This window comes from Lissotriton helveticus, chromosome 10 (assembly GCF_964261635.1).
Source record: "Lissotriton helveticus chromosome 10, aLisHel1.1, whole genome shotgun sequence".
Lineage (NCBI taxonomy): Eukaryota > Metazoa > Chordata > Amphibia > Caudata > Salamandridae > Lissotriton > Lissotriton helveticus.
Genome location: NC_136071.1, coordinates 817626203 through 817653379, shown reverse-complemented (window position 1 = coordinate 817653379; position 27177 = coordinate 817626203). Strand labels below are relative to the sequence as shown.

The 27177-nt window shown below is 45.7% G+C and overlaps 1 protein-coding gene and 1 long non-coding RNA gene across 2 annotated transcripts in view; one reads left to right on the top strand and one right to left on the bottom strand.

Annotated features, from left to right (window-relative positions):
* The window catches only part of YME1L1 (YME1 like 1 ATPase), a 478651-nt gene extending 460791 nt beyond the window's left edge, over nt 1–17860 (top strand). Inside the window, exon 19 of the mRNA XM_078663402.1 lies at nt 13941–17860. Coding sequence (XP_078519528.1) covers nt 13941–14084 — 144 coding nt within the window. The 3' untranslated portion in view covers nt 14085–17860. The remainder of the gene's footprint in view (nt 1–13940) is intronic.
* A 2077-nt stretch (nt 17861–19937) lies between these two features.
* LOC144785499 (uncharacterized) lies at nt 19938–20688 on the bottom strand. The gene is made up of 3 exons (XR_013601932.1): nt 20433–20688; nt 20231–20325; nt 19938–20133 (listed from the first exon to the last, which is right to left on the bottom strand). It is a non-coding gene; the product is annotated as an uncharacterized LOC144785499 (long non-coding RNA).
* Nucleotides 20689–27177: the final 6489 nt, after the last annotated feature.

The following is a 27177-nucleotide window of genomic DNA, read 5'->3' as shown; positions in this document are numbered from 1 at the left end:
ACAATGGTTTCCAAGTTATGATGATGGCTGCAGGTTCGATGGCGGTTTTGTCAGCGATCTCGTCGACGGGCCTGTCAACGAGGGAAAAAACACCGGACAGAACAGAAAAGACTAGGACAAGGAGAATTACTCCTGAAATTACATCACCTAGCAAGGTTGCGCCTCTTGCCATCTCACCTGTTGGAGGAGAAAGATGGTGAGGGGCCTTATGGCTACGTAATTAGCCCTTCCCAGCTACACGTTAAGTGTCAGTAGGATGATTTTGACAAAGAATATGTTGAATATCAAGGCTATAATCCTCAGGAACAATACCTTCAGAATTACTAGGAGAGGAGGTAGTTTGCATGCCGTCCTCGTTATTAATGGACCTACAGTTCATGTTGGCTGTCTACAGGAATAGATTTCCACCAACTTCTTTACCTCAGGAGATGCCATCAGTAGTTCCTCGCCCAAGTTCCACCCTGTCTACTCCAAACCGGACTCAAACTGTTCTGGCGGAACCTTTACAGAGATCACCTCCATCAACAAGATCCGGATACTACGGATGATTATCAAGAGGAAGGAGAACTTAGGGATCCAAATAGAGAATGGGATGACTACTTCATTCCCACATCATCTTCTCCTTCTCCGGTACTTGTTGACTCGCCACCAAAGGATTTTGGTAGTTTTCATATATTGCTAGAGAGAGCTGCAAAAAGATTTGTTCTTCCTATGCCGGCTACCCAAACGGAATGTTTCTTATATGATTTTAAGGAGCCATATAGAAAGTCAGTGAGGGCTATCCCGATTATAAGTCATGTATGGGAGGAAGGGCTGTGTCATGAGAACACCAGCGACAGTGACACCAGTACTGTCCAGGTTGGAGATGAAATGCAAGGCCCCTGAGAACGCTCCAGCCTGTTTGATGGGCCATCCCAATCCGGATTCGATTATTTCCCAGGCAGCTCAACGAAAATCTAAAAACCCATCAGCACCCATTACAACACCTCCTGACAGAGAAGGCAGGCGTCTAGATAACGCTGTCTAATGCCCTTGCCATATTGTGCAGATATGACAGACCGATGTGGTGTGACCTAGCTCTGTATATGGATCAGCTTCCGGAAGAGAGTAAACCAGAAGTGAAGAAGATTCTGCAAGAGGTAGAGAGAGCTTCTGCAGAAGTGATAGATTGTGCGATATATAGCGCAACTACAGCTTTCAGATCGCTGGGGGGGTTGCAGCAGTTTTGCGCCTTCAAGGATGGGTCCGAGCTACCTTATTTAGACCGGACGTCCAAAATAAGATCCTGGAACTTCCTTTCGACGGAGAGGCTTTATTTGGGAAGCACATCGACAATGCGCTGCAAGATATCAAGAAAGATACCGATACAGCGAAGGCTCTAGGGACACTCAAGTATCGGAAAGCACCCTTTAGAGGAGCCAGAGAAAGGGGCCTTCCATCCTACAGGGGAGGGTTTCAACAGTATAGATACCCTTTGTACGCTACTTCTTCCCAGCCGTACCGTCAACAGTACGTTCAACGACAGCAGCAGTCAGGATCGTATTCTAAATCTGCCCCAGAGGAAGAACAGGATGTCAGAGAAAGGACACCTCACAAAGTCAATGATGAGCTTCAGGCTCCGGCTATTTTTATTTCCACCTTTCCAGAAGTTCCCCTGAGGGGGCCAATTTCTTTTCACCTTCACCAGTGGCAGAAGCTAACCACGGACCGATTGGTCCTCAATCTAATAGAATTTGGACATACATTGGAGTTTCTCCAGATCCCTCCTTGTACTCCACCAGGACGTAAAACATCTACACCCCATGCGTTTGGAAATTCTTACAATGCTACGAAAAGGAGCAATAGAACCAGTGCCAATCTCCCAGACAGGGAAAGTATTTTATTCCCGTTTCTTTCTGGTTCGCAAGAACCTACGTCAATGGCGTTCGATCCTGGATTTGAGAACTCTAAACACTTATCTCAAAAAGCAGTCCTTCTGCATGGTTTCCCGTCATTCTGTTGCTCCTAAACCCAGGGAATCATATTAGAACCTTAGACTTACAAGATGCATATTTTTTCCATCCTCATCTATCCCTCCCACAGGCAATACCTTCGATTTGTCGTAGCCGGAAGCCATTACCAGTTCAAGGTACAGACATTTGGCCTCATGTCGGCCCCAAGAATTTTCACAAAATGTCTGGCTCCAGTAGCAGCTTTTCTGAGGGAGCAGAGACATCAAATGTTTCCGTACCTGGACGATTGGTTGATCAAAGCACCTTCACACGCAGCTGCTCAGTTGTCCACAGTGGCATGTACAAAACTATTTGTCGAATTAGGCCTTACTCTGAACAAGGAAAAATCGTCTCTCCATCCATCCAGGAGCATTACTTTCTTAGGGGCAATTCTGGACACCACAATAAACAGGGCGTTTCCTTCTCTCGAGAGACAAAAGAAACTAATCTCACTGTCCCAAGCATTCGCAAAAAGAAAGTCACTTTCAGTACCATGCTACAACTCACTCCTGGGGACAATGTCATCATGCATCCCTCTCGTTCCCTTCTGCAGGTTAAGGATGCGTCCAAGAACTGGATCTGCAATGGCGTCAAGCAGTAGGTACCTTCGAGGATGTCATTGCGGTCACGCAAGGTATGAACCAGGCCGTATCTTGGTGGATCCGACACCAGAATACTTCCATCAGTCTTTCTTTTCTCACCATGCCAGCTCCACAGGTGATCACCAGCGATGCTTCCTTGGAAGGTTGGGGATCCTTCCTTCAAGACCGCCAGATCAGTGGGTGTCGGCAGAGTCGAGACCAGCAACTTCACATCAATTTACTGAAGCTCAGAGCAGTGAGATTAGCATTGCTGGCGTTTCTGCTGAGGATAAGGAACTAGAAGGTGCTGGTCAGGACAGTCAACACAACAGCAATGTATTATCTCAACAAGCAGGGCAGCACAATATCTCTCCGCCTGTCTCAGTAGGCCCAGAGCATCTGGAGATGGGCTGTTCAAAATGGAATCTCACTGAAGGTAGAACACCTTCCGGGGGATCAAAATGTCAAAGCAGACACATTAAGCAGACTCAAATCAACCTGCCACGAGTGAGAGATCCATCGAGGAACCCTAGACCGCATTTCTAAGATGGGACAAACCAACAGTAGACCTCTTTGCGACAGCTCAGAACAAGAAATGCCATTTCTTTGCAAGTTGGCTTCACCAACCGGGATCCTGGGGAAATGCATTTTTGATGGCATGGACAGGCGTCTTTGCCTACACCTTTCTGCCGATTCCCCTTCTACCACGACTACTCATGAAGATCAAGAGAGCCGTGCAAGATAATTCTGATAGTTCCATGGTGGCCCAGACAACATTGGTTCACAGAGATTCTCCTTCTTTCTTAGATGCAACCGATTTTCTTTCAACATTCCATCTCTCCTGACGATGTTGCAGGGACAAGTGCTAAATCCAGATCCCAAGTCACTACGCTACGCAGCATGGCTCCTGAACACTGAATTTTACCATCTAGAACTTCCATCTGATTGCAGGAATATTCTCTCAAATGCCCGAGCACAAAGTACAAATAAGACCTACAGGATGAAATGGAGAAGTTTCTGTTTATGGTGCCGGGATTCTAATGTTCATCCTCTAAGATCCCCGTCTCATGAGATTTGTCCTTCCGTTCTACTATTAAAAAAATCTGGGTTAGCACATGCGTCAATAAAAGTACATCTGGCTGCTATACCCCATTGTAGGAGGACATCCCAGGACCATTGTTATGGTCGGAGAGAATCATAAAACAGTTCATGAAAGGATTATTGCATACTTTTCCTCCGGTTAAGCCTCCGCCACCTCACTGGCAGCTTAATAAAGTATTATCACAACTCATGGAACATCCCTTTGAACCCATTCATAGAGTGGACCTAAAGTTCCTTTCCTGGAAGGTGGCTCTTCTTCTGGCACTGACATTGGCCAAGAGAATCAGGGAGATTCAGGCACTGACATATAGGAACCATTTCTGTGGTTTAAAGAGGTTTGAATGGACCGTCGAAAAATTGGAGTTTATACACAAAGTACCATTTGCCGTTCACTTTAATGAACCTTTTATCCTCCAGAGGTTCTTACCTCAACTGACTACGGCAGCGGAAAGAACTCTTCATTCGCTGGACATCCAGCGTTGTCTAAAATGTTATCTACAAAGAACAAAGGCTTTTCGCAAGTAATCACAGCTGTTTGTCTCCTTCCGCGTGCCCGAAAGAACTGTCCTCTTTCCAAAAGGGGGATTCTCGATGGATCTCGAGTGCAATTTAGTATTGCCATCAAGCAGCAGGGAAGCCTCTGATAGCACGGGAGCTTGCTCATTCAACGAGAGCAGTATCTACATCCACTGCGTTATTTGCTGGAGTACCTATCCAGGACATATGCAGGGCTGCTACCTGGAAGAGTACACTCACCTTCACCAGTCATTAATGCTTGGACTCAGACGCTAACAATGATGTGGCAGTGGGACAGGCAGTGCTGAAGAACCTTTTCCAGTGACATTGAGCTCTCTCCTTCATCCCTCCTTCCTTTATACTGTAAGAAGGTGCACGTTTTATTTTTGATGCATTTTTCTTTGTGTAGAGGTTTATAATATGGTGGTTTCCCAAAGAAATGTTTATTTTCTACGGTGTTTACAATTATAGATGTTAAGCATGGAGCATTGATCAGTTGTGGGGCTATAGATTTGGTTTTCATGTAAAACTATTCTTGACAATGTAAAGCATGCTCTTGCATGCGTTCATGTAGATGCAGAATAAAATGTGCTACGAACTGCTAGCTACTCTGATACAAGCATGTGACTATATGAAAGTTGAAATACTGGAGTAAGAAAACAAGTTACTTACCTGTAACTGTAGTTCTCCAGTATTGGAAGCTTTCATAGATTCACATGCGACCTGCCCTCTTTCCCAGAGAGGCTCATCCTTTCGATTTTATACAGGGTTATCTTGGTCACAAGTGCTTGGAAACTCTGAAGGTCTAAGGTTCTCTCAGGATTGTTCTAGAGGGTGAAGGGTCCTGATTGGTGCAAGAATTATTTTTCGTCTATTTTGCATAACGAGAGTTATGGGTTACAAAACTGAAATGGGTTGAGGCCTTTTTTCTGCTTGATATTGATTTAAGCATTGCTCTTTTGATGTATCGGGGACTCCCATCTCAATGACTGGGAACGATTCAAGCATGGGAATCTATGAAAGCTTTCAATACTGGAGAACTACAGTTACAGGTAAGTAACTTGTTTTCTTCCTCGCTTAAGAATATTTCCCAGGTGCCAGACTAGATCTAATGATTTTTCATTGAAGTTTTCCTGTGCACCGCTGGGTGATGTAGTACTGCTCTGTGTTGACTCTATACAGCCATGTAAGTGACTGAGCAAAGTCTAATAATAATGGTTCCCCAGCATGGTGGTATCAGTTCCTTTCTTTCTTTGTCTTCTAATGCCAGTACAGACCTCTGCTCACAAATTGTCTGGTTTTTGAATGACTTCAAAACTTCTCACAATGTGTTAGGGAATTATATCACCACCAAAAATGACCGGAACAAGCCGTGCCGCAACTGCAGAACACAGATGTTGGTTACAGATCAGCTGCAAAGTGCATCTTTGGTGCCTGGGTTCTGACACTACTCTTAGGGGTTGTGAAAGTGTACCGTCACACATTCCGGTTCAAAACCAGGGAGTGAAGCATTGTCACAAAGCTCAAGAAGAAGTTGAGGTCTTCATATAGATTCTGCTCCAAGTTGAGGATCTGGTCCCAGGGCCTCTCTGCAACTGTTCCACTTCCCAATCAAAGCCTTCTGGTAAATCCAATTCCAACCTAAAAATGCAAAGGAGGACTCAACTAAATCCTGCCACTCAGACTCCAAGAAGGAGGCGCAAGGGCATCAGGATGTAAGCTGCATTGTGCTGTGGTCCCCATTCATTGAGCAGATTCCTCAACTTACCGGTGTGCCCCATTCCTTGGGCTATTGTGCACAATATAGCAGACTGAGGCCTTCAAGGCGCCATGTACACTTCCAACTCCCACTGAGCCTCATGGAATTGCAGGGACTTCTAGTGAGTTTAGTATCAGTGGGTCCCTCCTTGGTGCTGTCCGTCCCTTTGGGACCTGTTACCAGACCCGGATTCGACCCCGGCACAGCCCTCTACTCCAGCCTCACAATCCCCATCAGTTCTCACTACCACAATGCAGGGCCATCGCCCCCCACCATAGGTGATGAGTTGGTGCTAATACCCATGACAGACAACAAACTGCCATTAGCCCGAGTTCTATTGATGTTGTGTTATGAAATTACAAAAGCGAAACTGGTTGTATTGCAGCCTGACTCTAACGCTGTGCCTATACCCCATCCCACCTATCAACAGAGGCTCTATGATCTTTTTGGTTCTGTCTCTGTGCCACAGCAATGGGCACCCATGGATGTTGATAGTGTGAGGGATGGTTTGCTACTCCTTCATTGCACTGATGATGCCTTACATATTGGTTTACAGAGCACCAGTGTGTTTAACACCTTTCCTGATACCGAGCTTGCCACACTACACGGACCACCAACAAAAGAGTGCCTCATTTGCAGTGGTGATTCATAGAGCAGCCAAAGTGCTAAATGTACCGCTGCCCTCTGTTGAGAGTAAAATAAATGTTTTAACCGAAATTCTGCAGCCATCGCTGGCAACATTCGAGCCTTTACTTGTGTTTAATGATGGCTTCACAGATAATCTGATGGCTACCTTATCGAAACAGTTTTTGCCCGTGTGTGAGCAGGTAGGTGGCCAGACATCAAAGTCCTCCTTGCACATGTTGATCCAGATTTTCTCACCAGCATCCCACTCCAGAGAACCTTATTGTGAAGGCCTTGACCAGCAAAGTGAACCCTTATTCTATTCCCACCTCTCCTCCAGATCGAATATTTGAAAGGATTGATGCCCTTGACACACAAATGTTTCCTGCCAATCAGGCATTGTAGTCTGTAAACGCAGTCTTGCTGTGAGGCTGATACACCAATGCTCTTTGGGACATGGCTAGCCAGATCTTGCCGACAGTCCTGGAAGATCTTGGGGCGTGTTTGGCCCAGACAGTGCCTGATGGGCAAAATGCAACAAAATCTGTTATCCACACAAGTTTTGATAACATGAATTGCCTTGGCAGGGTGGTTGGCACCTGTGTGGTTCTTTATTGACATGTTTGAATGAGATCCACTGTATTTTCTATCATTGTGCCGCCTTTTGATTAACATGCCCTTTAATGGGTCCAGTCTATTCAGTAAGGAGGTGGACTCTGCTTTGGAATGCTTAACCCCTTTGCTGCTAGGCCTTTTCCCCTCATGTGCTAAGCCTTTTTTTGCCGATTTGGGTATACATTTTCGAAAAGTAGACAAAATTCTGAATTCTAAATCCATGAAGGTTTCTTTATAGAAACTAACAGTTAAATATAGGAATATTTGAAAAATTTTTGAAAAAAAACAGCCGTTTGTCTCAACGTTTTCACCTATAACTTCTTGTAATTTTGACAGCTCTTGGAAAGCAATATACCATTACATCCGTTAGATCTTCCTGGTTGTGGGGATATATAGGACTTGTAGTTTCACCAAGAACCCAACGAACCCAGATCCAAAAACTGAGCAGCAACTTGCAATGGTATTTTTTTTTTATTTACTGGGTATAGAGCACTTTTTCTTGGAAAATGTATACATGGAAAAATCTGTATGAAAGACACCTATGTATTTCTGAATTGGGTACAAATTATAGAGTTTAGAAACAGTATATAATTGCACATTTTCAAAATTGGGAATACTCATACTAGCATGAGAATTATTGGTCATTTTTTAAAAAGATTTTTTTTTTACACAATGTCTTTCATTGGGAAGGGAGAAAAGCATGAAAACTCAATTGGTAATAACAGTTGATTTACAAATCTGAATTACCCTAAGTCTCCCGATAAAAACGGTACCTCGCTTGTTTGGGTCCGCCTTGTGCCTGCGACAGGAAACGGCTCAAAATGCGACGTGGTCACACCTCAATTTTGCAGTTAAAAATTGACCCTTTTATGGCAAAGTGCCTAGCTGTAGTTTTTGAACCCTAGCTCTGCCGGCACCTAGGGAAACCTAGCAAACCTATTCATTTTTGAAAACTAGACACCCAGGGGAATGCAGGATGGGGTGACTCGACTGCCTACCACCAGGTTCTGTTACCCAGAATCCCTTGCAAAGCTAAGAAATTGACAAAAAAAACAAATTTTCCTCACATTTCTGTGGTGGAAAGTTCTGGAATCTGCGTGGATCAACAAATTTCCACCCACCCAGCGTTCCCCTGGGTCTCCCGAAAAAAATGGTACCTCACTTGCGTGGGTAGGCATAGTGGCTGCAACAGTAAAAGGTCCAAGTCGTCCGGTGGAGAATTTAAAATACCCTATAGCAAAACTACCTTGATTTTTGGGGAGGGGCACCTGAGTTTTTGGCCCGGGGCTCGGCGGCCATCTTTGGAAACTACCAAACCCAAACAGTTCTGAAAACTAGACACCCGGGGGAGTCCAGGGAGGTATGGCATGCGTGGGTCCCCCAATGTTTTCCTACCCAGAATTCCTTGCAAACCTTAAAATTAGGTAAAATAATCACTTTTCCAAACTTTTTTCCGTGGGATCTCCGTGCCGGCAAAAATGTCCTACCAGCCAGCGTTCCCCTTGTTCTCCCGAGTAAAATGATACCTCACTTGTGTGGGTGCCCCAAAGCAGAACAGGCTAAAAATGAATTTATAAAAAATGTAGTATTTAGGTTTGACAAATTAAGCACCCCACCTTAGTCACAGGCCTTTGGCCCACCCACACAAGTGAGGTATCATTTTACTCGGGAGAACAAGGGGAACGCTGGGTGGTAGGACATTTGTGCCGGCAGGGAGATCCCACCCTAAAATGTATGGAAAAGTGGGTTTTTTAACCTAAATTTAAGGTTTGCAGGGATTTCTGGGTAGGAAAACATTGGGGGACCCACGCATGCCATAGCTCCCTGGACTCCCCTAGTCTAGTTTTCAGAACTGTTTTGGTTTGGTAGTTTCCAAAGATGCCCGTCAAGCCCCGTGCCAAAAACTCATGGGAACCCCCTTGCAAAACCAAATTGTTTTGAATGAATTGAGTTTTCAATTTGAGAGCGTGCGACTCTTGGGACAATATTGCATGGAAATTGTGACAGACAATTTCAAGTTTGTAGGAGATTGTGGATAAAAAACAACAATAGAATTCACCAGAAAGACATGACCATATACTCCCATGGTTTAACAATAATATCTAAATTTAGTAAGTTATTTATAGCTATAATGTACACCTTAACAGAGTTACTCAAAAGTCAAACATTCAAGCACGGCTATCTATTCCTCAAAGACACACACATACAGGTTGGATTTGGCACGAGGGCGAGTGATGGTTCAGTACATAAAATTTTATTAACAAGATATTTCAAAAAAATGAAATGCCCTGTCAATAAATAAATGCATAAAAACTGAACCAGTGACTCGCAACTCGTGAGTTGTAAAGCCACGACAAGCCACCAACCGTTTTACAGGCCATTCACGCACCTTTCATACCTGATACAAACCATACCATTGACACCATCCGGAAGGAAAAGCAACACATTACAACAATCACAATAAGGGACAAGGTACACCCTACTTCAGAATGAGAAAAAAGACAAATATTACTGCACAGCCATCTAATCCGCAAGCACACACACACATACTGGTTGGATGTGGCACGAGGGTGAGTGATGATTCAGTACATACAATTGTATTCGCAAGTAATTTCACAAAAATGAAATACACTGCATATAATTGAAAGTATGATAAACTGAACCACTGACTCTGAGCTTGTGAGCTGTAAAGCCACGTCAAGGCACCAACCTCTTTACAGGCCATTCATACACCTTTCGTACGTGTGACACATACAAAACATTCACACCGCGAGCCGCGGACCCATCACATTTCAACACTCACACCAGCAGACAGCGCCATTCAAGGGCCCATCACTTTCACACGCTCACATTTCTGACATTGCAACTACACAAAATGATGGACTGCGTGGAGTGTCACTCAACTAGCAGTGTGTGTAGTGACCAACAGAAAGTAACTACTCACACACCGCCAGCCGAGCGCCAGTCCACCCACACCACCATCCAAGCACCAGACCATGCACACCGCCAGCCAAACACCACTCAGCGCACACCGCCAGCCAAGTACCACTCCACACACACCACCAGCCAAGCACCACTCCACGGACACTGCAAGCCAAGCGCCACTCCACGGACACCGCAAGCCAAGCACCACTCCGTGCACAGACAGCCACGCGCCACTCCACACACACCGCCAGCCAAGCGCCACTCCACGCACACCACCATCCAAACACCAGACCATGCACACCGCGAGCCAAACACCACTCAGCGCACACCGACAGCCAAGTGCCACTCCACAGACACCACCAGCCAAGCATCACTCCACGCACACCGCAAGCCAAGCGCCACTCCACACACACCGCCAGCCAAACATCACTCTGTGCACAGACAGCCAAGTACCACTCCACGCACACCACCAGCCAAGCGCCACTCCACACACACCACCAGCCAAGCGCCACTCCACAAACACAACACCAGCCAAGCACCACTCAGTGCACAGACAGCCAAGTACCCCTCTCAGAAGCTCCTCTTCATCGGAGCGGTTCTAGACTCGGCGCAGTTTCGGGTTTATCCGCCCGAACAGCGGGTCCGGGATATTCAGGCTCTGATTCCCATCTTTCAGCCTTTATTCCGGGTCTCGGTCAGGTTGACGCTGCGGCTTCTGGGGCTGATGGCCTCCTGCATCCTTCTGGTGCATCACGCCAGGTGGCGGATGCGGGCTCTGCAGTGGGACCTGAAGTTTCAGTGGGCCCAGCATCAGGGCAACCTATCCGACCACGTCCTGATCTCGGAGGGCACTGCGAGACAGCTGCAGTGGTGGCTCACGGACCGCGATTGGGTCAGCGGCAGATCCCTCTCCCTTCCCCAACCGGAGCACGTAGTTGTGACGGACGCGTCCCTCCAGGGCTGGGGAGGCCACATGGGAGAGGCGGAGATCAGAGGCCTCTGGTCTCCGGCGGAGGCCCGGCTCCACATCAACCTGTTGGAGCTGCGGGCGATTCGTCTAGCACTGAAGGCATTCCTCCCCTCTGTCCGGGGGAGTGTAGTGCAGGTGTTCACGGACAACACCACCGCCATGTGGTACTGCAACAAACAGGGCGGGGTGGGGTCGTGGACCCTTTGCCAGGAGGCTCTGCGCCTTTGGCAATGGCTGGAACGCCAGGGTGTGACCCTGGTGGCTCAACACCTGGCAGGTTCTCTGAACGCCAGGGCGGACGAGCTCAGCCGTCGGTGCATGATGGATCACGAATGGCGTCTGAACTCGGACGTGGCGCAAGGCCTCTTTCAACAATGGGGAGAGCCTTGGTTACATCTATTCGCCACCGAAGAGAACGCGCAATGTCATCTGTTCTGCGCGTTGGAATTTCCAAGGCGGCACTCGCTCGGAGACGCTTTTCGTCGCGAGTGGAGTTGCGGTCTGTTGTACGCCTTTCCGCCTATACCACTTCTGGCCAGAGTGCTGAAGAAGATTAAGCGTGACCGGGCCCAAGTCATCCTTGTGGCTCCGGACTGGGCGAGAAGGTACTGGTATCCAGAGCTACTCAGTATGTCAGTCGATCCCCCGGTTCGTCTGCCTCTTCAGGAGGACCTTCTGTCGCAGCAGCAGGGGACGGTCCTCCACCCGAACCTGTCCAGTCTCCACCTCCATGCTTGGAGATTGAGCGGCGACAGTTGAGGCCATTTGACTTGCCTCCTGAAGTCTGTAACGTCATTCTGGCAGCCAGGCGTCCCTCCACAAAGTCGGTATACGCCTGCAGGTGGAACAGATTTGTGGCATGGTGCACAGCAAAGGCTGTGGATCCTCTTGCTGCCCCTCTTTCTGAGGTTCTTCTCTTCCTTCTTTCTCTTGCCCAGCAGGGCTCTGCTCTGGGCACTATCAAGGGCTACCTTTCTGCCCTTTCAGCCTTTCTCAGGCTGCCTGATCAACCTTCTTTGTTCAAGTCCCCTATTGTAAATAGATTTCTTAAGGGCATCACACACACGTTTCCTCCTGTTCCGTTTGTGATGCCTCAGTGGGACTTGAACCTGGTTCTTACGTTTCTGATGTGCGCTCCCTTTGAGCCACTTCACAACTGTCCTCTTCGCCTTCTGACTTTGAAGACTGCTTTCCTGGTTGCCATCACCTCTGCCAGGAGAGTGAGTGAGCTCCAGGCCCTTTCTTGTATTTCACCTTTCCTTTCTGTCCATCCGGACAAAGTGGTGCTGCGTACCAAACCTTCTTTCCTGCCCAAGGTTGTCACGGCCTTCCACATCGGGCAGTCTATCACTTTGCCAACCTTCTTCCCGCCACCGCATCCCTCTAAAGAGGAAGAGCGGCTCCACCGTCTGGACCCAAATTGTGCGCTCTCATTTTATTTGGATCGCACACGCCAGTTCCGGGTGGATGACCAACTCTTTGTTGGTTACGTGGGCGCTAAGAAGGGAAAAGCAGTGCACAAGAGGACCATCTCCCGGTGGATCATCTTGTGTATCCAGGCATGCTACTCCTTGGCTAGGAAGGAGCCCCCTGTCGGATTGCGGGCTCATTCTACCCGAGCCACGGCGACTACCACTGCCCTGGGCAGGGGTGTGCCCTTACAAGACATCTGTCAGGCAGCTACGTGGGCATCGCTGCACACGTTTGCTAGACACATCTGCCTGGACAGCCAAGTCCGGAGGGATGGCTTCTTTGGCCGTTCCGTCCTCCAGGGCTTTCTGGTGTGATTATTGGTTCGCAGACCCACCACCGGGGTTGGTATTGCTGGGGTATCTATTCTAAGGTAAGGAATCTAATACTAACGTGTCTCTTGCAGATGTACAAGTTACTACTTGTGTAACGATATATCTGTAAGAGACATTAGTTAGTATTAGATTCCTTACCGACCCACCCATCCTCCCCGTTCTGCGAATCAATATCTAGGGTTAGGGTTCTCCCCTTTCAGGGCCCTAGTTTCAATGGCACCAGTGTTGGTTTTTTAACATGGCTCTGCGTTTCTGGCGCGGAAAAGCTGTGTCTAAGAACTGACGTCAGCACGCGGAGGCGGCGTCTAAGTAGTCCGACGACGGACGCAGAGCCGCAGACGACACCTACCGACGCTCGCAAGGGTACTGCTACGCAAAAATTTCCGGATCCAGTCTGACGCCTGGGGATATTCTAAGGTAAGGAATTTAATACTAACTAATGTCTCTTACAGATATATCGTTACACAAGTAGTAACTTGTGCAACTACGCGGGAACCAGTTTATTTTAGTGCGCACGCTGTACATAGTGGAGTAGTCAAGTGTTCTCTCATGCTATGTTGTTTTGTTCAGATACTTCTGCTGCTTTCTTTGTCATGCTGTCATCAGAAACATCCTGATATGCTAGCACGGTACTCGGATTGAGGTCATCGCCACATGGGGGAGTTGTAAAGTTATACTTATGTGAAGCTTTACATATGCTACCCAAATGCAATTTTTGCCCTTTGATCCGACTGATGGAATCCCGCAAGTTTGTTAGAAAACCAAACTATGGGCGTATTTACAGAACTAGTATGGTTTGTGAGGTCTCCTTTTTATAAAGGCTTTTTTATTGCTAGGTGCTTCAAATGTAAATTCTGTCTTTTGTATTGATTCACCAGGAACTCCCCTATTAGCACCACAAAGATATCAAGACTTTCTTTACTTCCACGTATTTATAAGTGTCTGCTTTTGTTTGCGTCCCAGGTGAAATGCCCATATATACTGAAATGTTATTGTAACTTTCTAAGTGATATCCTCCTCCTAACATTTCATTTATATTTTTTCTCTTATCAGGATTCATATGAACGAGCTCAAGCAATCTTGAAAACACGCGCAAAGGAGCACAAAAACTTAGCGGAAGCATTGCTAACCTATGAGACTTTGGATGCCAAAGAAATCCGGATGATCCTTGAGGGGAAAAAACTGGAGCTGCAATGATATATGCTCGTGTAGGGTTTCTTGTCCATAGAACTATGTCACTCTTGCAGTGCATTGTAAAGCATTGTTTCTGCAATGTATGTTCATTCCCCTTCTAAGTACACCCAAATGCTGAACTCAAGATAGTTGTTACAATTTCATAGTTTGCCATTTATTTTAAAAAAGACTTCTGTAAGTGTCCTGGCGAAAAGAGATATACACACATGAAGAAATTCTCAGGACATTGCCCATAGTGTCTTGGTGACCTCAGTAGCATCTTACACTTATGTGTGATTGTGGTGGTGGCTTTGGTGCTTCAGTTTGCTCAGAAATGCTACCACTCCAGCATGTCTTCCTCAAAACATTTTTGCTTGAAATAAAATGCAGTCCAGTGTATCTCTTAAACTGAATCATTTATGGTTTCAGTTAAAGGGAACCAACCACCTTTGTTAAAAACTAAATGTCTGTGTTCTCTGTTAAGGGACTTGCTGGTAGCGCTTTTAAACTAACTGAAGCCCTAGTCTGGAGAATGAATACTTTGAAGAATTAGGCCAACATGTCTGCCGAGTAGCCATTTCCTTAAGGCATATGAGCCTTTCTCTACGTTGGGTATCTTCACCTCAGCTGTTCAAGACTTCTAGGTGGCTTCAGAAGCAAAGTGATACTTTCTTTCTCTTTGCAGATCTGCTTAGACCTGCCAGTACCCAAAGAAGGTGGTTCGGCTGGGGTGATGTTGTGTTGTGGGTTGTAGAAAGCGACCCTGCCTAATAGCCACAGCTGCTATCCAACCCTGTATGACTCCGTTTTCAAATTATTGTTTCTTCTAACTCTTAAACTTCGGCAATTTGAAAACAGATGGTGAGGGGTGTGGTGATGACAGCTGGCTTTTCAATTAAGTTCAACTTTAATTTTATAAAATAATCACATTTTTTTTTAATAAAGCATTGTAGGCGAAAAAGTAGAGCTGTATAGAGGAACTATCTCAGTGTAAGATCGCCTATCTACAAAGAACGTTATGGAAACTTGTGGAAAGTTGTCGACTTTTTACTCATTGTTTTTGATTTCTTGGTGGCTTCAGGTATCCTGACATGATCATGCAAAGGTGGTGTTTGATGCAAGGATTTAAGCAGCCTGTGAATATTTTGTGTTTGTATGTATGCATGGGTGTGTGAGCCCCTTACTCTTTCTGTCCATATCTAGCAGTCTATCTGTCAGTGCCTCGGGTCCTGCATCGACCATTGCCATAGGACTCATAAATCACCAATATGCTCGCTATTGCATTGATGCAAAGGATTGGAGATATGGGGAAAAAAATGTTTTAACTGTGGAAATAAAATGCGTTGTAACCCCCATAAAGGGAAGATCATTTTTCTTTCTTTTCATAAATATTTTTAAAGAGCTGGTTGGTGAGTTGAGCAGTGTATCAGATTTTCCTCCGTTCCCCCTCCACCCCCCCAATGTTCACCGAATGAGTACTACTGCATACTTGAAAAGTTACAAACTGCTGCCTTTTGATGCAGGTTCAGGCTCTTCCCTACATCAGCCTTTAAAGCCTTTGTTACATGGCCACATTCATTATATATATATTTTTTTCTCCTGGTTTGTTAGGCCTTCTGAATCCGCTCAGCTGCTAAGCTCGTTTTCAAATTGTCTGAGGAGATTGGCTAATTTCATTTGGTGCTAGTTTAAGGCTTTCTCCCTCATTTAATTTACTATGTGCAGTGAGTTTATCGTTTTCAATTGAGTTTGAGCCTCACCATTTGCTTTTTAAGTGTTGTACACTTACATTGATAATTCGTCTGTCTCTTGAAACTTAAAGGTCTAACGTAGCACCATGTGGCTAGATCCTGTTGGGGCATGCTTCATCCTGCGCAGTCAGTCTGAGCAGATCATTCCTCATCTCCTCATTCCGGGCTTGCAATCACCTTGTGACTGTGCCTGGGGGCTCTGCAGATTTTCCTCTAGTCCTGCTCCAATGTAAAGCAATATCAGTATATTTGCAAGCCCCACGCCCCCCCCCCCCAGCTCCCCCAACCAAGCCAGTTTCCATCTTGGACGTGTGATTTCTCACTTCCAGTGCAATATACACTATCCGATCCCATCTCACATACACTTGGGAGGATCGAGCCCCAGCAAAAATATTTGCCGGCCATAATCTACTTGAAAGGGGGATGGCAGTCTAATAAAGGATGCACTCGCTCTCGAGGAAACAATAGCAAGTAAAGTAATTCCAATGATCTGTTGCTGTGTCAGGGGTGTTCTCTTTTCCTTTGTTTGGTGTAAAAGAAAAGGCACACCTCTTTAAACTCAATAATATTTCTGCTCCTAATATCACTTCACTGAACTCCTAAGTTCATTGCAGCCAGCACGGACAATGCTGCTGGAAGGGTATCTTTCTTTCGTTTTACCATCTGCTTTGTATAAAGCTTCAAAAGGGAGACGCTCCTGCCTTTTGTGGGTGAACGTCAGATTGAAACAAACCAGTAGACAGACTGGAGTCAGAATTCTTTTTAGTTGCAGGACCTCTTCAGTCCTTTCCAGAGTCATGAAAGACACCGGATGAACAGCTTCAATATATTATAAAAGGGTTGCTGTCTCTAATTTGGTTGTAGGTCTGTGTGCATGTTGGGGTTTGCTGCATTTGGTTATGTCCAGATTTAACTGTGTGTTTATGATGCTAGTTTTTCCCATGATTATTGTAAGTGATATATTGCTGCCATGTATGCTACTGCTTCTTGCTGCTCTGATGTGGAACTTTAAGGTGGTTTTGTGGAAAATGTGATTTACTGGTAGTGTGTGAGCAACCACAGTGTGTGGTATGAGTCTTTAACCTTTTCAAAAGGTTACTGTAGTCATTCTAGCTGAGAAGACAATTTAGATGTTGGTGAGGATGAGCGAATCTATGCGTAAACTGACATTTCATAGGGCATCTTACCTTTACCAGTTACCTGAGTAAAATGATACTGAAGTTTTTCATTCATCAGATTTTAACATCTACTGGAGACTCTATTGACTACTGAAAACCGAAAAACAATTGCTGGCAGATTTGCGGTCCCATAAAATAATCGTCATTTCTTGAGTCGTACCACTAATAAACTAATACTTTCCGACAACGTTTTAGAATGAGAGCCGTTTAATTCACATCTAGAGACTATCTGCATTACCGGGTTTGCCTTTCAGAGTCTAACGTAATTGTGCCTCAACCAGTGGATTCAGCAAACTCTACACAGCAGGGTCTGAACAGGTGATTTGAATACGATTATAAACAAATAATTTAGTTGTGTTTTTACAGTTCACGTTTCCAATCCATATGTATTTAACAGTTGGCCGGGCTAGGTGTGAGCTGCGATGACAGAAATTTTATTAGTGGGTATGTCGAGGAGATTAATAGACGAAGCTGAGTTTTGGGAGCTGCATGGTTTTTCATTCAGAAAATGTACTCCTTGTTACTTTTTAGCAATGAAGGTCTCATTTTCAAATACTGTGTGCATTGCCTTTTTCTGTTTGTTACTCTATGTAATTTCCATATCCTTCTGTAAATTGAGGTGTAAAAACATATTTAATGCTGTAAATAAATTTAAACCTGAAGGCTCGCTTGTATTTTTTATATGGCCTTTTATGATGTTTTGCTTTGCATACAGATATGTAATATTTTATTAATTTCTTAATTTGGTATTGCAGACATTTGTAAGAGCTAACGTGGAATGAAAGTTGAGTGGTGAAAATAAAACCGCCTGCAAACCAAGGAAAGGAAAAAATGCAACCTGTTTGAAATAATAAAACTTATATTCTACATATTTATTTTGTGGTATTTTATATTTTAATAAAAGAGGCATCGTGAATAATGCACTGGTGGAGTGCAGCCCTTTTTTGCCATGACCAAATACTCCTAATTATTTTCTAACTTTGGATCAGCTCATCAATACATTTTGGTCATGCCCCAACAATGTATAGGCAATTGTATGTCCAGAGGTGCCTGGTGGCCATCTAGGTATACTAGAAGTATTACTTCAGAGTTGTTTTAGTTTTTAATAACCAACTTTATTAAATGTTTTGCAGCACGACACATAGTAACATAGTTCACAAGTGTACAGTGTACATGCACAACAGTATAGCAAGCCCAACCATTAATAATGCAAAACAATGCAGGGTCAAATCGACAATTCAAAATAACTACATTATTTACCTCCTATTCGCCCATGCTTTTGAAGACAACCTCTAGCTTTGAAAATCGGTTTCTCCTGGCGCACACACCAATCCATCCAACTTACGCCAACACCTGACAGTTGATGTTTTTTTGCTGTTTCCAGGTGCAAGCCCCATCCCGTTTAGCGACCAAGCGTGCTATCGCCCCCCCCCCCCCCCTTTCCATTCATTCTCAGTTTTAAGTTGCCAGCCCCTGAACAAGACTGTGTGCCCAACCTAATACTAGAACCTCTGGTTGGTTCTCTTAAAACTTTTTTTCTGCTCTGGGTCAAATTCTGTAACTTAGGAAGTAAGAGATAACTGTGGCATTGTGCTATTGCCTTTGCTTCAAGCAGGTGTTCCAGTTTTCGTGAGGTTGCCCGTGGATCTTAAAACTGCCAATGTTGCCCTTCTCATAGTGTATGTGTGCGTCTGAATGTGGTTTTTTTTTTCATTCCATCAGTCGTGGAGGAGGGCTGCAGTTGCACTACCTCAAAAAAGACAAGAGAGTCAGTGATTACGCCATACAGATTATTTCACTTTAGAATAGATAGTTCCATGAGCAGAGAAGAAGCTGGCAAAATGGTTAAAATGGAATTGGCCATGTAAAAAAAAGGTAACAAATATAGATCGGGGCCCCTGAGATAAATGTAGGGCAGACTGGCAGGGGAAAAAGAACCAAAAACCAAGGGAGATAAGTCTGACCCATTTATATTTTAATTAAAGGCTCATAAAGAGTCCGACAGTTATAATAAGCACAACTTTGAGCTCACTGATATTCACGGCCGCCACATTTTAATTCATCGCACAGATTTTGAATAAGTATATGATTTTATTTTTCATTTTCAGAATATAAAAGTGATTCAAAGGCTATACAAAAACATCATCATCCAGGTATATACAAATCACAAGAATTAAATCATAATAGGAATAAATACGACACCCCTAAGCACCCACTCATCTTTCATTCATCATGACAGAATCATTCCACTAAACTAGCATCACATATTCCATCAAACACATCAGTTAACACAATACACAGACCTCAGTACCCATCGTGAACTAATACACTGAGGTTGTTCTGCGGTATCCTCTCAGCAACTAGCTGTGGAAAACAAGATGGAACTAGCAGAACAGACGATCACCACGCCGACGCGCGTTTCAGTGCCAAGCCTGATCTACGGCGGCACCTTCATCAGGGCATGTACACGATGGGGAGCAAAGGGGGCAACACAATATTAAAGCAGCGGCCACTCTGTGATGGACAAAAAACAGAATTTAGAATCATATATGGCTATGGAGCTTTCTTTTCTTCTCTGTGAGAGTTATTTTACTGTCGTACACATAATAAATAATTGCATTTTAGACAGAATCAAGTTTGCATGTTATTCTTCTTATAGCCATCATTTTTAATGTAAATACATCTTTCGATTCACAGAGTGCATACAGAGAGCTAAAAAAAGTGCAGACCAGGATACAGTAACATTCTTTTGTTGAAAAACAAAGTATGATATACTATCAGCCCCGCAGGGTCACAAAGCACAGGAATCCCTTGATATAAAAAACAAAATGTATTCATTCACACAAACGTAGAGTCGAAAAATATAAGAGAAGATAAATCAAACCAAGAGGAAAAGGTGTAAACAGTTGGGGAAACATTCACAATTGCAAAACTCATACTATTAAAACACCCGAGGGTCTGTCATGCATGTTCAACGTTTTTGTCTGACTACTGGGAGGTCCTCTTTCGGTTTACCTCAGATCCGAGTGGTGCAAGGCGTTTATCTCGCACACTTCTGTGAAAGATTTTGTCAGGAATTACGTGTTTCTTAGTAGACAGGATCAGTTCTCAAGAGATAGACACGATAGATACCAACTGGGGGCTCTGTCGAAAAAGCAAAGCATTCAATAATCGTCATGTCACGAGGACAAATATCGGGAGTCATGACAGAGAGTACCTCAATTCTCAGCAATCAACTTACTTTTAAAGCCGGGAGGGTAGAGCCTGCCCGATTGTGGCAGTAAACAGCTACGTAAACAGATTTTCAAACAGTAGCAAATGGATGAATCAACCAACCTAAAATGAAGATGGAGGATATATTAGGGGCCAAAGTAGTACTAACACGATGGATCTAGGTGTCTGAAATTCTAACCCAGCGATGGCTGCTATAAGGCAATACTTACTCTCCAGGTGAGATTCACAGTTGGAAGGTGTTTCTTCCCATCAACTTGTTTCACGGCTTAAGGTGCAAACAAATATCCGGCACGGACGGACATCCGCGGTTCGGGCGTCTCGAAGCTCTATGAATGGCAAAAAAGGGAAGATGGCGAGTTCCAAGATGACTGAGAGAGAAATCAAAGGATCGATTCTAGAGTGCTTTTACGGGCTTCCGCACTACATTTCACAATTGGGCATGGTGGCAATCCCAGGACAGTCAAATTACCCCTTACTTTAAAACGCAGAGCGCAGCATACCCAGGGCTCGGAAGAATATCCGAGACCCGGAGTTTTGCTGAAAATACATTCTTGTAATCGAAAAACAAACCACAACGGGCATGGTGGAGGCCTGCACTCCCGCGGTTTAAATCAGGTGGAAGACACACCCATTCTACCATTAGGGGCGGGACAGAGGTTGTGAGCGACAAGAGGGAAGAACCGGACCGGACCTACCGGTGGGCTGAGCAATTCAAGAGAAACAAGCACTGGCGTTGCCAATAGGTTTCGCAGTAGGAAAGTTGGAGCTATAACAATGCCTTTTATTTTTGTTTTCATTTTAAAAACATAAAGGGCTATGTCATTTACAAAACCAATAGCTCCAACTTTCCTACTGCGAGACCTATTGGCAAAGAGTGCAACCGAGGTTACTGAATGTTATTCACAATTTGAGTTTATAATTGATATGTATGTTTCCTTAATTGTGCAACACTTGTTTATGAAGGGCATCATGCGCAACTACATATATTAGCTCTGTTACATATGTATTTGTTTAGGAGACCCAATTGTCTAATAACAAGGAGTTACTGTTTAAACTTATCAACTATTGCTTTACAGACGTTTAAATTTATCTAAGTAAAACGTGATCAACATTTCTAATCTTGTCTGGTAACCCTACTATGGTAAACAAAAATCCTAATATCGTCCCCATGCCTTACATACGTACGTATCAAGAGTAGCTTGTGCTGTATTATCCCTAATGAAAGTAAACAGCATTTGTAAAGTGAAAGTTAAGAACAGGCTACTAAGAGAGCAATGCTTCTTGCTAAATGAATGTGTCTATGTTAACTCTGGGATTACAAAAGATCACGATAACATGTTTGTCACTTGAAGTATGTGTTGTTGTGGTATACGGTGTCCAAATGTCAAACATGAGGGTTTCTGTTCAAGGCACGGTGAAAGTCTGGCCTTACTATGGGACTGTGCACTTTTTTGCATAGCAAACTTTGTGAGCAACAGAAAGAGCGACCTTTTTGACGTTTTATATTTTGATGTAGCTGTTGTTTCAGAGCGTTGGGAATCAGGGGTCGCATGCATCTCTGGGACCAGTGAGGCCAGCAGGAAATGCACTGAGTTTTGTGTACTTGTTAGTTATGTTTATTGTTTCTGCTCAAGATCGCAAACTGTCAGGAGACTTCCGGCTTTGCCACCCAGGACAGGCGGGATGTACACAAGTGTGAAGAGGTGTCAGTGTCACTGGCTGTAACTTAACCATCGACACAAACAAACTTGGTAGTGCGTAACCTAGAAGCCGTGGGAGCTTCGAGTCAACAACCGGATGAGGCATAGAACACAACACCATCTGTGGACAGCTCAGTGAGGAGAGCTGCAAACTGCCATACCATGGACGGTAAATACACACCAGATATCATACCATGGACTGTACCCAATCAGAAGGAGATGCCATATAAGGGTGAATGCAGGCAGAGGATACACAGGAAGGGGAGAATCCGGAAGAAAGATTCGAGAGAAGAGAGACGGGGAATGGGGTAGACGTGGTATGGGGAAGAAAGAGGCTAAAGGAAGGAACGGCATTAGAGTGCATAGAAAAAAAAGTTTGGCCGGCCAGCCATGATTAATTAGGGGAGGAGAAGCCGCATAGCGCACGCTGGGCGAAGCCCTTTGATGTGCTGTGCGGCCGTAAATGCAATTAGGAGGGAGGGAGGCTGATGCGGCAGCCTGTGGTTCGACTGCATGTCTCCTGGTGCACAGATTACTAGCCCTGTTGCATAGTCTGCACGACCACTGAAAGTAAAGAGAGGAAAGGAGAGAGAGAGAGAGAGAGAAAGAATGAGAGCGAAAGAATGAGAAAGGGAGAGAGAGAGAGAGAGATGGAGAGAAAGAGAGAGAGAGAAAGAGAGCGAGAAAAAGAGAGAAAGAAAGAGAGAGAGAAAGAGAAACAAAGAGAGAGAAACAAAGAGAGAAACAAAGAGAGAGAGAGAGAGAGAGAAAGAGGAGAAAGAGAAAGAGAGAAAGAAAGAGAAAATGAAAGAAAGAAGGAAACAAAGAGAAAGAGTAAGAGAAAGAGAGAAAGAGAGAGACTAGCCCTCTGCAGGTACATAAACAGCCCAGGCCTGCAAAGAGCAGTAACAGGCAAATGGCCAGCCATCACCCATGGGTTATTAAGGCAGGCAGCAGCAATCTATCAGGACAACACTAGGGCATACATCTTGTGTCAAGCATGGAAACGATGCATTGCAAGGGCACAGGCTTAAGGTGCTGCAGAGACTTACATGGCTAACGTGTTGAGAAATGGTTGTGCACGAGGTCAAGGCGGATGATAACACGCCAAATCTGCATGCGTCGCAAGCCTCTCCCTTTACAGCGTCCAGTGTCACGTGCTATCGGGGATTCACCAGATTGGTTGAATTATGCGGCCATCTGTGAAAGTACGGCCGGCCGGCCAGCCATGATTAATTAGGGGAGGAGAAGCGTGTTAGGGGAGGAGAAGCCTCAGAGCGCACGCTGGGCAAAGCCCTTTGATGTGCTGTGCGGCCGTGAATGCGTGTGCTTGTTTGGTCACGTGATTCACGTGAACTTAATGAAAACCGCAGCGCAAGAAGCCCTTGGTTTCACGAGCGTTTTGAGGACATGAATTCTCGCTCCGCTCAATGCGCTTGCGCGCATTGATAGGTCGCGAGACCTAAAAACCCGCACATCGGGCAAAGTAAAACCCGGGCTGGCAAACAGTGAGCCGTAAGGAAACGGTAAAGCGGCCAGAGGATTCTCACCGCGTTAGGAGCGTGATGGAGAAGCTCGATTCCTATTGATGAATTGGGATATATGCTCAGATAATTTCTGCTAGAGGCAATCAACCCTTCATGGAGGGTCTAGATAAACAGGAGAAGACTGCTAAACTGAGGAAAGATACAACAACAGAAAATCACAGAAAAATAAGCAAATGTGATAGGGCAATAAGGCAGAGTCTAAAAAATCAATTCATAGTAGATACAGATCACACCGGCCGGTATCGGCACAAGCCAGATCAGGTAATATCAGTCTGTCAGCAGAATTAAACATAAGTCAAATTAGGGGGTCCCTATAGGATAGCATTTTCCCAGGGGCAGCACTCATTCAAACCAGTATTCAGTGTCAAGAAAGAAAATCCAGTACACCTCCCGTTTTTTTCTCAGTAAGGTGGCATCCTTTCCTGGAACATTCCGGACCTTTTTGAGGATTGACCATTTCAAATCACTCTCTGAATGTTTGTCCATTATCCAATGAGCCACAAGTGGAGCCCCACTTTTCTGGTTACGAATATTCGATTTGTGTTCGCCGATTCGAATTCGGCACTCACGTCCCGTTTCACCAATATAAGGCCGCCCACATGGGCATATGATGACATAGATTATGTTGGTGGTCCGGCAATTGCTCATGTTCTTGAGTTGGATATTGTGTTTGCCAATATTCAAAGTATTAGCTGCAAGGGCATGCGGGCATGCCTGGCATGTCCCGCAGCGATGGTTGCCCTCAGTAAGAGGTAGCCCGAATATACCAGTCTGTTTCGGCTCTTTTAGGGATTGTACAGGACCCTGAACTAGAAAGTTGCGAAGGTTTTGGTTACGACGAAACGCAAAGATGGGTTTGTTTATTTGGTTCCCAGGGTCACTGGTATTCAGGATATGCCATTTGGAGTTGACCACTTGTCGCAATTTGTTGTCGATCGTCGAATGTTTGGTAATACACACCAACCGATCCAGTTTTTCATTGTTTTGTTTCTGAAACATGCTGTCTCTGTCAAAGTACCCCGCGCGTTTGAACGAATCTCGAATAAGACGGTGTGGGTATCCTCGTGAAGCCAGTTTCGCCTTCAAAAGGTCCGCTTGAGCCAAAAAGTCTCTGAATTGGGAGCAATTTCTCCTCAATCTAAGTAATTGGCTGAATGGGATCGAGTCACGCTGGCTACGTGGATGGAAACTACCGTATTCCAGCAGTGTGTTTTTTGCGGTGGGCTTGGTATATAAAGATACATATAGTTGTTTATCAAGATGTTGTACCCACACGTCAAGAAACTCAACTTTTTCATTGCTGATGTTAGCAGTGAAGCGAATGTTCACATCAGCCGAGTTAATCCAACAGATGAATTCGTAGAGTGCCGCCTGGTCGCCGCTCCAGATGAAAAAAATATCATCAATGAAGCGCGACCAGGCTCGCACGTTCTCATAAAATGGGGCCATCTCGTTATATATGTTCCTGTCTTCAAAGTGGCCCATGTAGAGACATGCCACGCTGGGGGCACAAGAGGCCCCCATGCTTACCCCCTTCACCTGATGGAAATATTGTTTGTTGAACTCGAAGTAGTTCTCACCCAGAACTATTTTGAGAAACTCGAGGATCACGGAGGTATTGGGGAGATCAACCTGTCGAGTTAGGATTTCCTCAAGAACAAGTAGGGCCCCTTCCTGCGGGATATTGGAATAAAGCGATTCCACATCCATCGTGACCAGGAGTTCAGTGTCGGAGTCAAAAGATAGTTCTTCAATCTTAGAAATGAAATCGCCGGTATCTTTGATGGAAGACCTGAGTTTGCAAACAAGCGGTTTCAGGAATTGGTCAATGTATTTAAACAGAGGCTCTGTGGCAGAGCCGATGGTGGAAACTATAGGGCGCATAGGTGGATTAGTTTGGTCTTTGTGAACTTTGGGAAGCCTATAAATAATGGGCATTCTGGTGAAAGTGGGGGTGAGGAATTCAGCTTCTTTGGTACAGATGAAGCCTCCCTCTACTGCATCAGTAACTTGACGGAGAATACATCTCTTTAGACCATCCTCTGGACATCTCAAAATGTGGTTGTAATGAGTGTCAGAGGACAAAAGGTTATTCATCTTTTCTACATACGAGGAGGTTTTGAACACCACAATCCCCCCACCTTTATCACAAGGCTTGATCGTCAAATCACGGTTGTCGCGCAATTGTTTGAGGGCCACATTTTCTTCCGCAGGTAGATTATAGCCTGGAGATGGGACGAACTTCAATAAATTGTTAAGTTTGTTCATCACTCCCTTCTCAAAAACCCCAACCTCGGGTCCGAGGACATCGAGTATCGGTGTAAAATCAGATTGAGGTTTTAAACCAGACATGTTTTCAGAATCTACCAGGGTAGGTCTAGTCAAGAAAACTTTTTTAGGCGAATCTTCCTAAAGAATGCATGAATATCTTTAACAAGTTCGAATCGGTCAAGTTTGGTTGAGGGTGTAGGAGAGTGGGGTCTGCAATCCCTCGAGACGAATGGGTCCCTCGACCCCTCACAGTCCGGCTTCCGAGCCAATCACAGCACCGAGACCGCCCTCATCGCCGCCACCGATAACATCCGAGCCCTGATGGACAACGGAGAAACAGCGGCCCTCATCCTCCTAGACCTCTCCGCGGCATTCGACACTGTCTGCCACCGCACCCTAGTACAGCGCCTCAACAACGTCGGAATCCAGGACAAGGCGCTGGAATGGATCATCTCCTTCCTCGACGGAAGAACACAGAGAGTCCGCCTACCACCGTACAAGTCAGAGGCCTCCGAAGTCATCTGCGGCGTCCCCCAAGGATCATCCCTGAGCCCCACCCTCTTCAACGTCTACATGAGCCCCCTCGCGGCCATCGTACGCAAACACCACCTCAGCATAATCTCCTACGCCGACGACACCCAGCTGATCCTCTCCCTGACCAACGACCCCGCCGCCGCCAGAGCCAACCTGCACGAAGGGATGAAAGAGGTAGCCGAGTGGATGACGACCAGCCGCCTGAAACTGAACTCGGACAAGACGGGGGTCCTCATCCTGGGCTCCTCACCCTCCGCCTGGGACGACTCCTGGTGGCCTCCCGCCCTGGGCACCGCACCCAAACCGACAGACCATGCACGAAACCTGGGCTTCATCCTGGACTCCTCCCTCTCCATGACCAGGCAAGTCAACAGCGTCTCCTCGGCGTGCTTCAACATCCTACGCATGCTACGGAAGATCTTCTGGTGGATCCCCACAGAGACCAGGAAGACCGTCACCCAGGCCCTCGTCACCAGCCGACTGGACTACGGCAACGCCCTCTACGCCGGGACCACCGCCAAGCTCCAGAAGAGACTCCAGCGGATCCAAAACGCCTCAGCCAGACTCATCCTCGACATCCCACGATCCAGCCACATCTCCGGACATCTGAGAGACCTTCACTGGCTCCCCGTCAACAAGAGAATCACCTTCCGCCTCCTCACCCACGCACACAAAGCCCTACACGACCAAGGCCCGAGCTACCTCAACAGCCGAGTCAACTTCTACGCTCCCAAACGCCACCTCCGATCAGCCAACCACGCCCTCGCCGCCGTCCCCCGCATCCGAAGAGCGACTACAGGAGGAAGGTCCTTCTCCTACCTGGCCGCCAAGACCTGGAACTCCCTCCCGTCCGACCTGCGCCTGACCCAAGACCACCTCTCCTTCAGGAAGAAGCTGAAGAC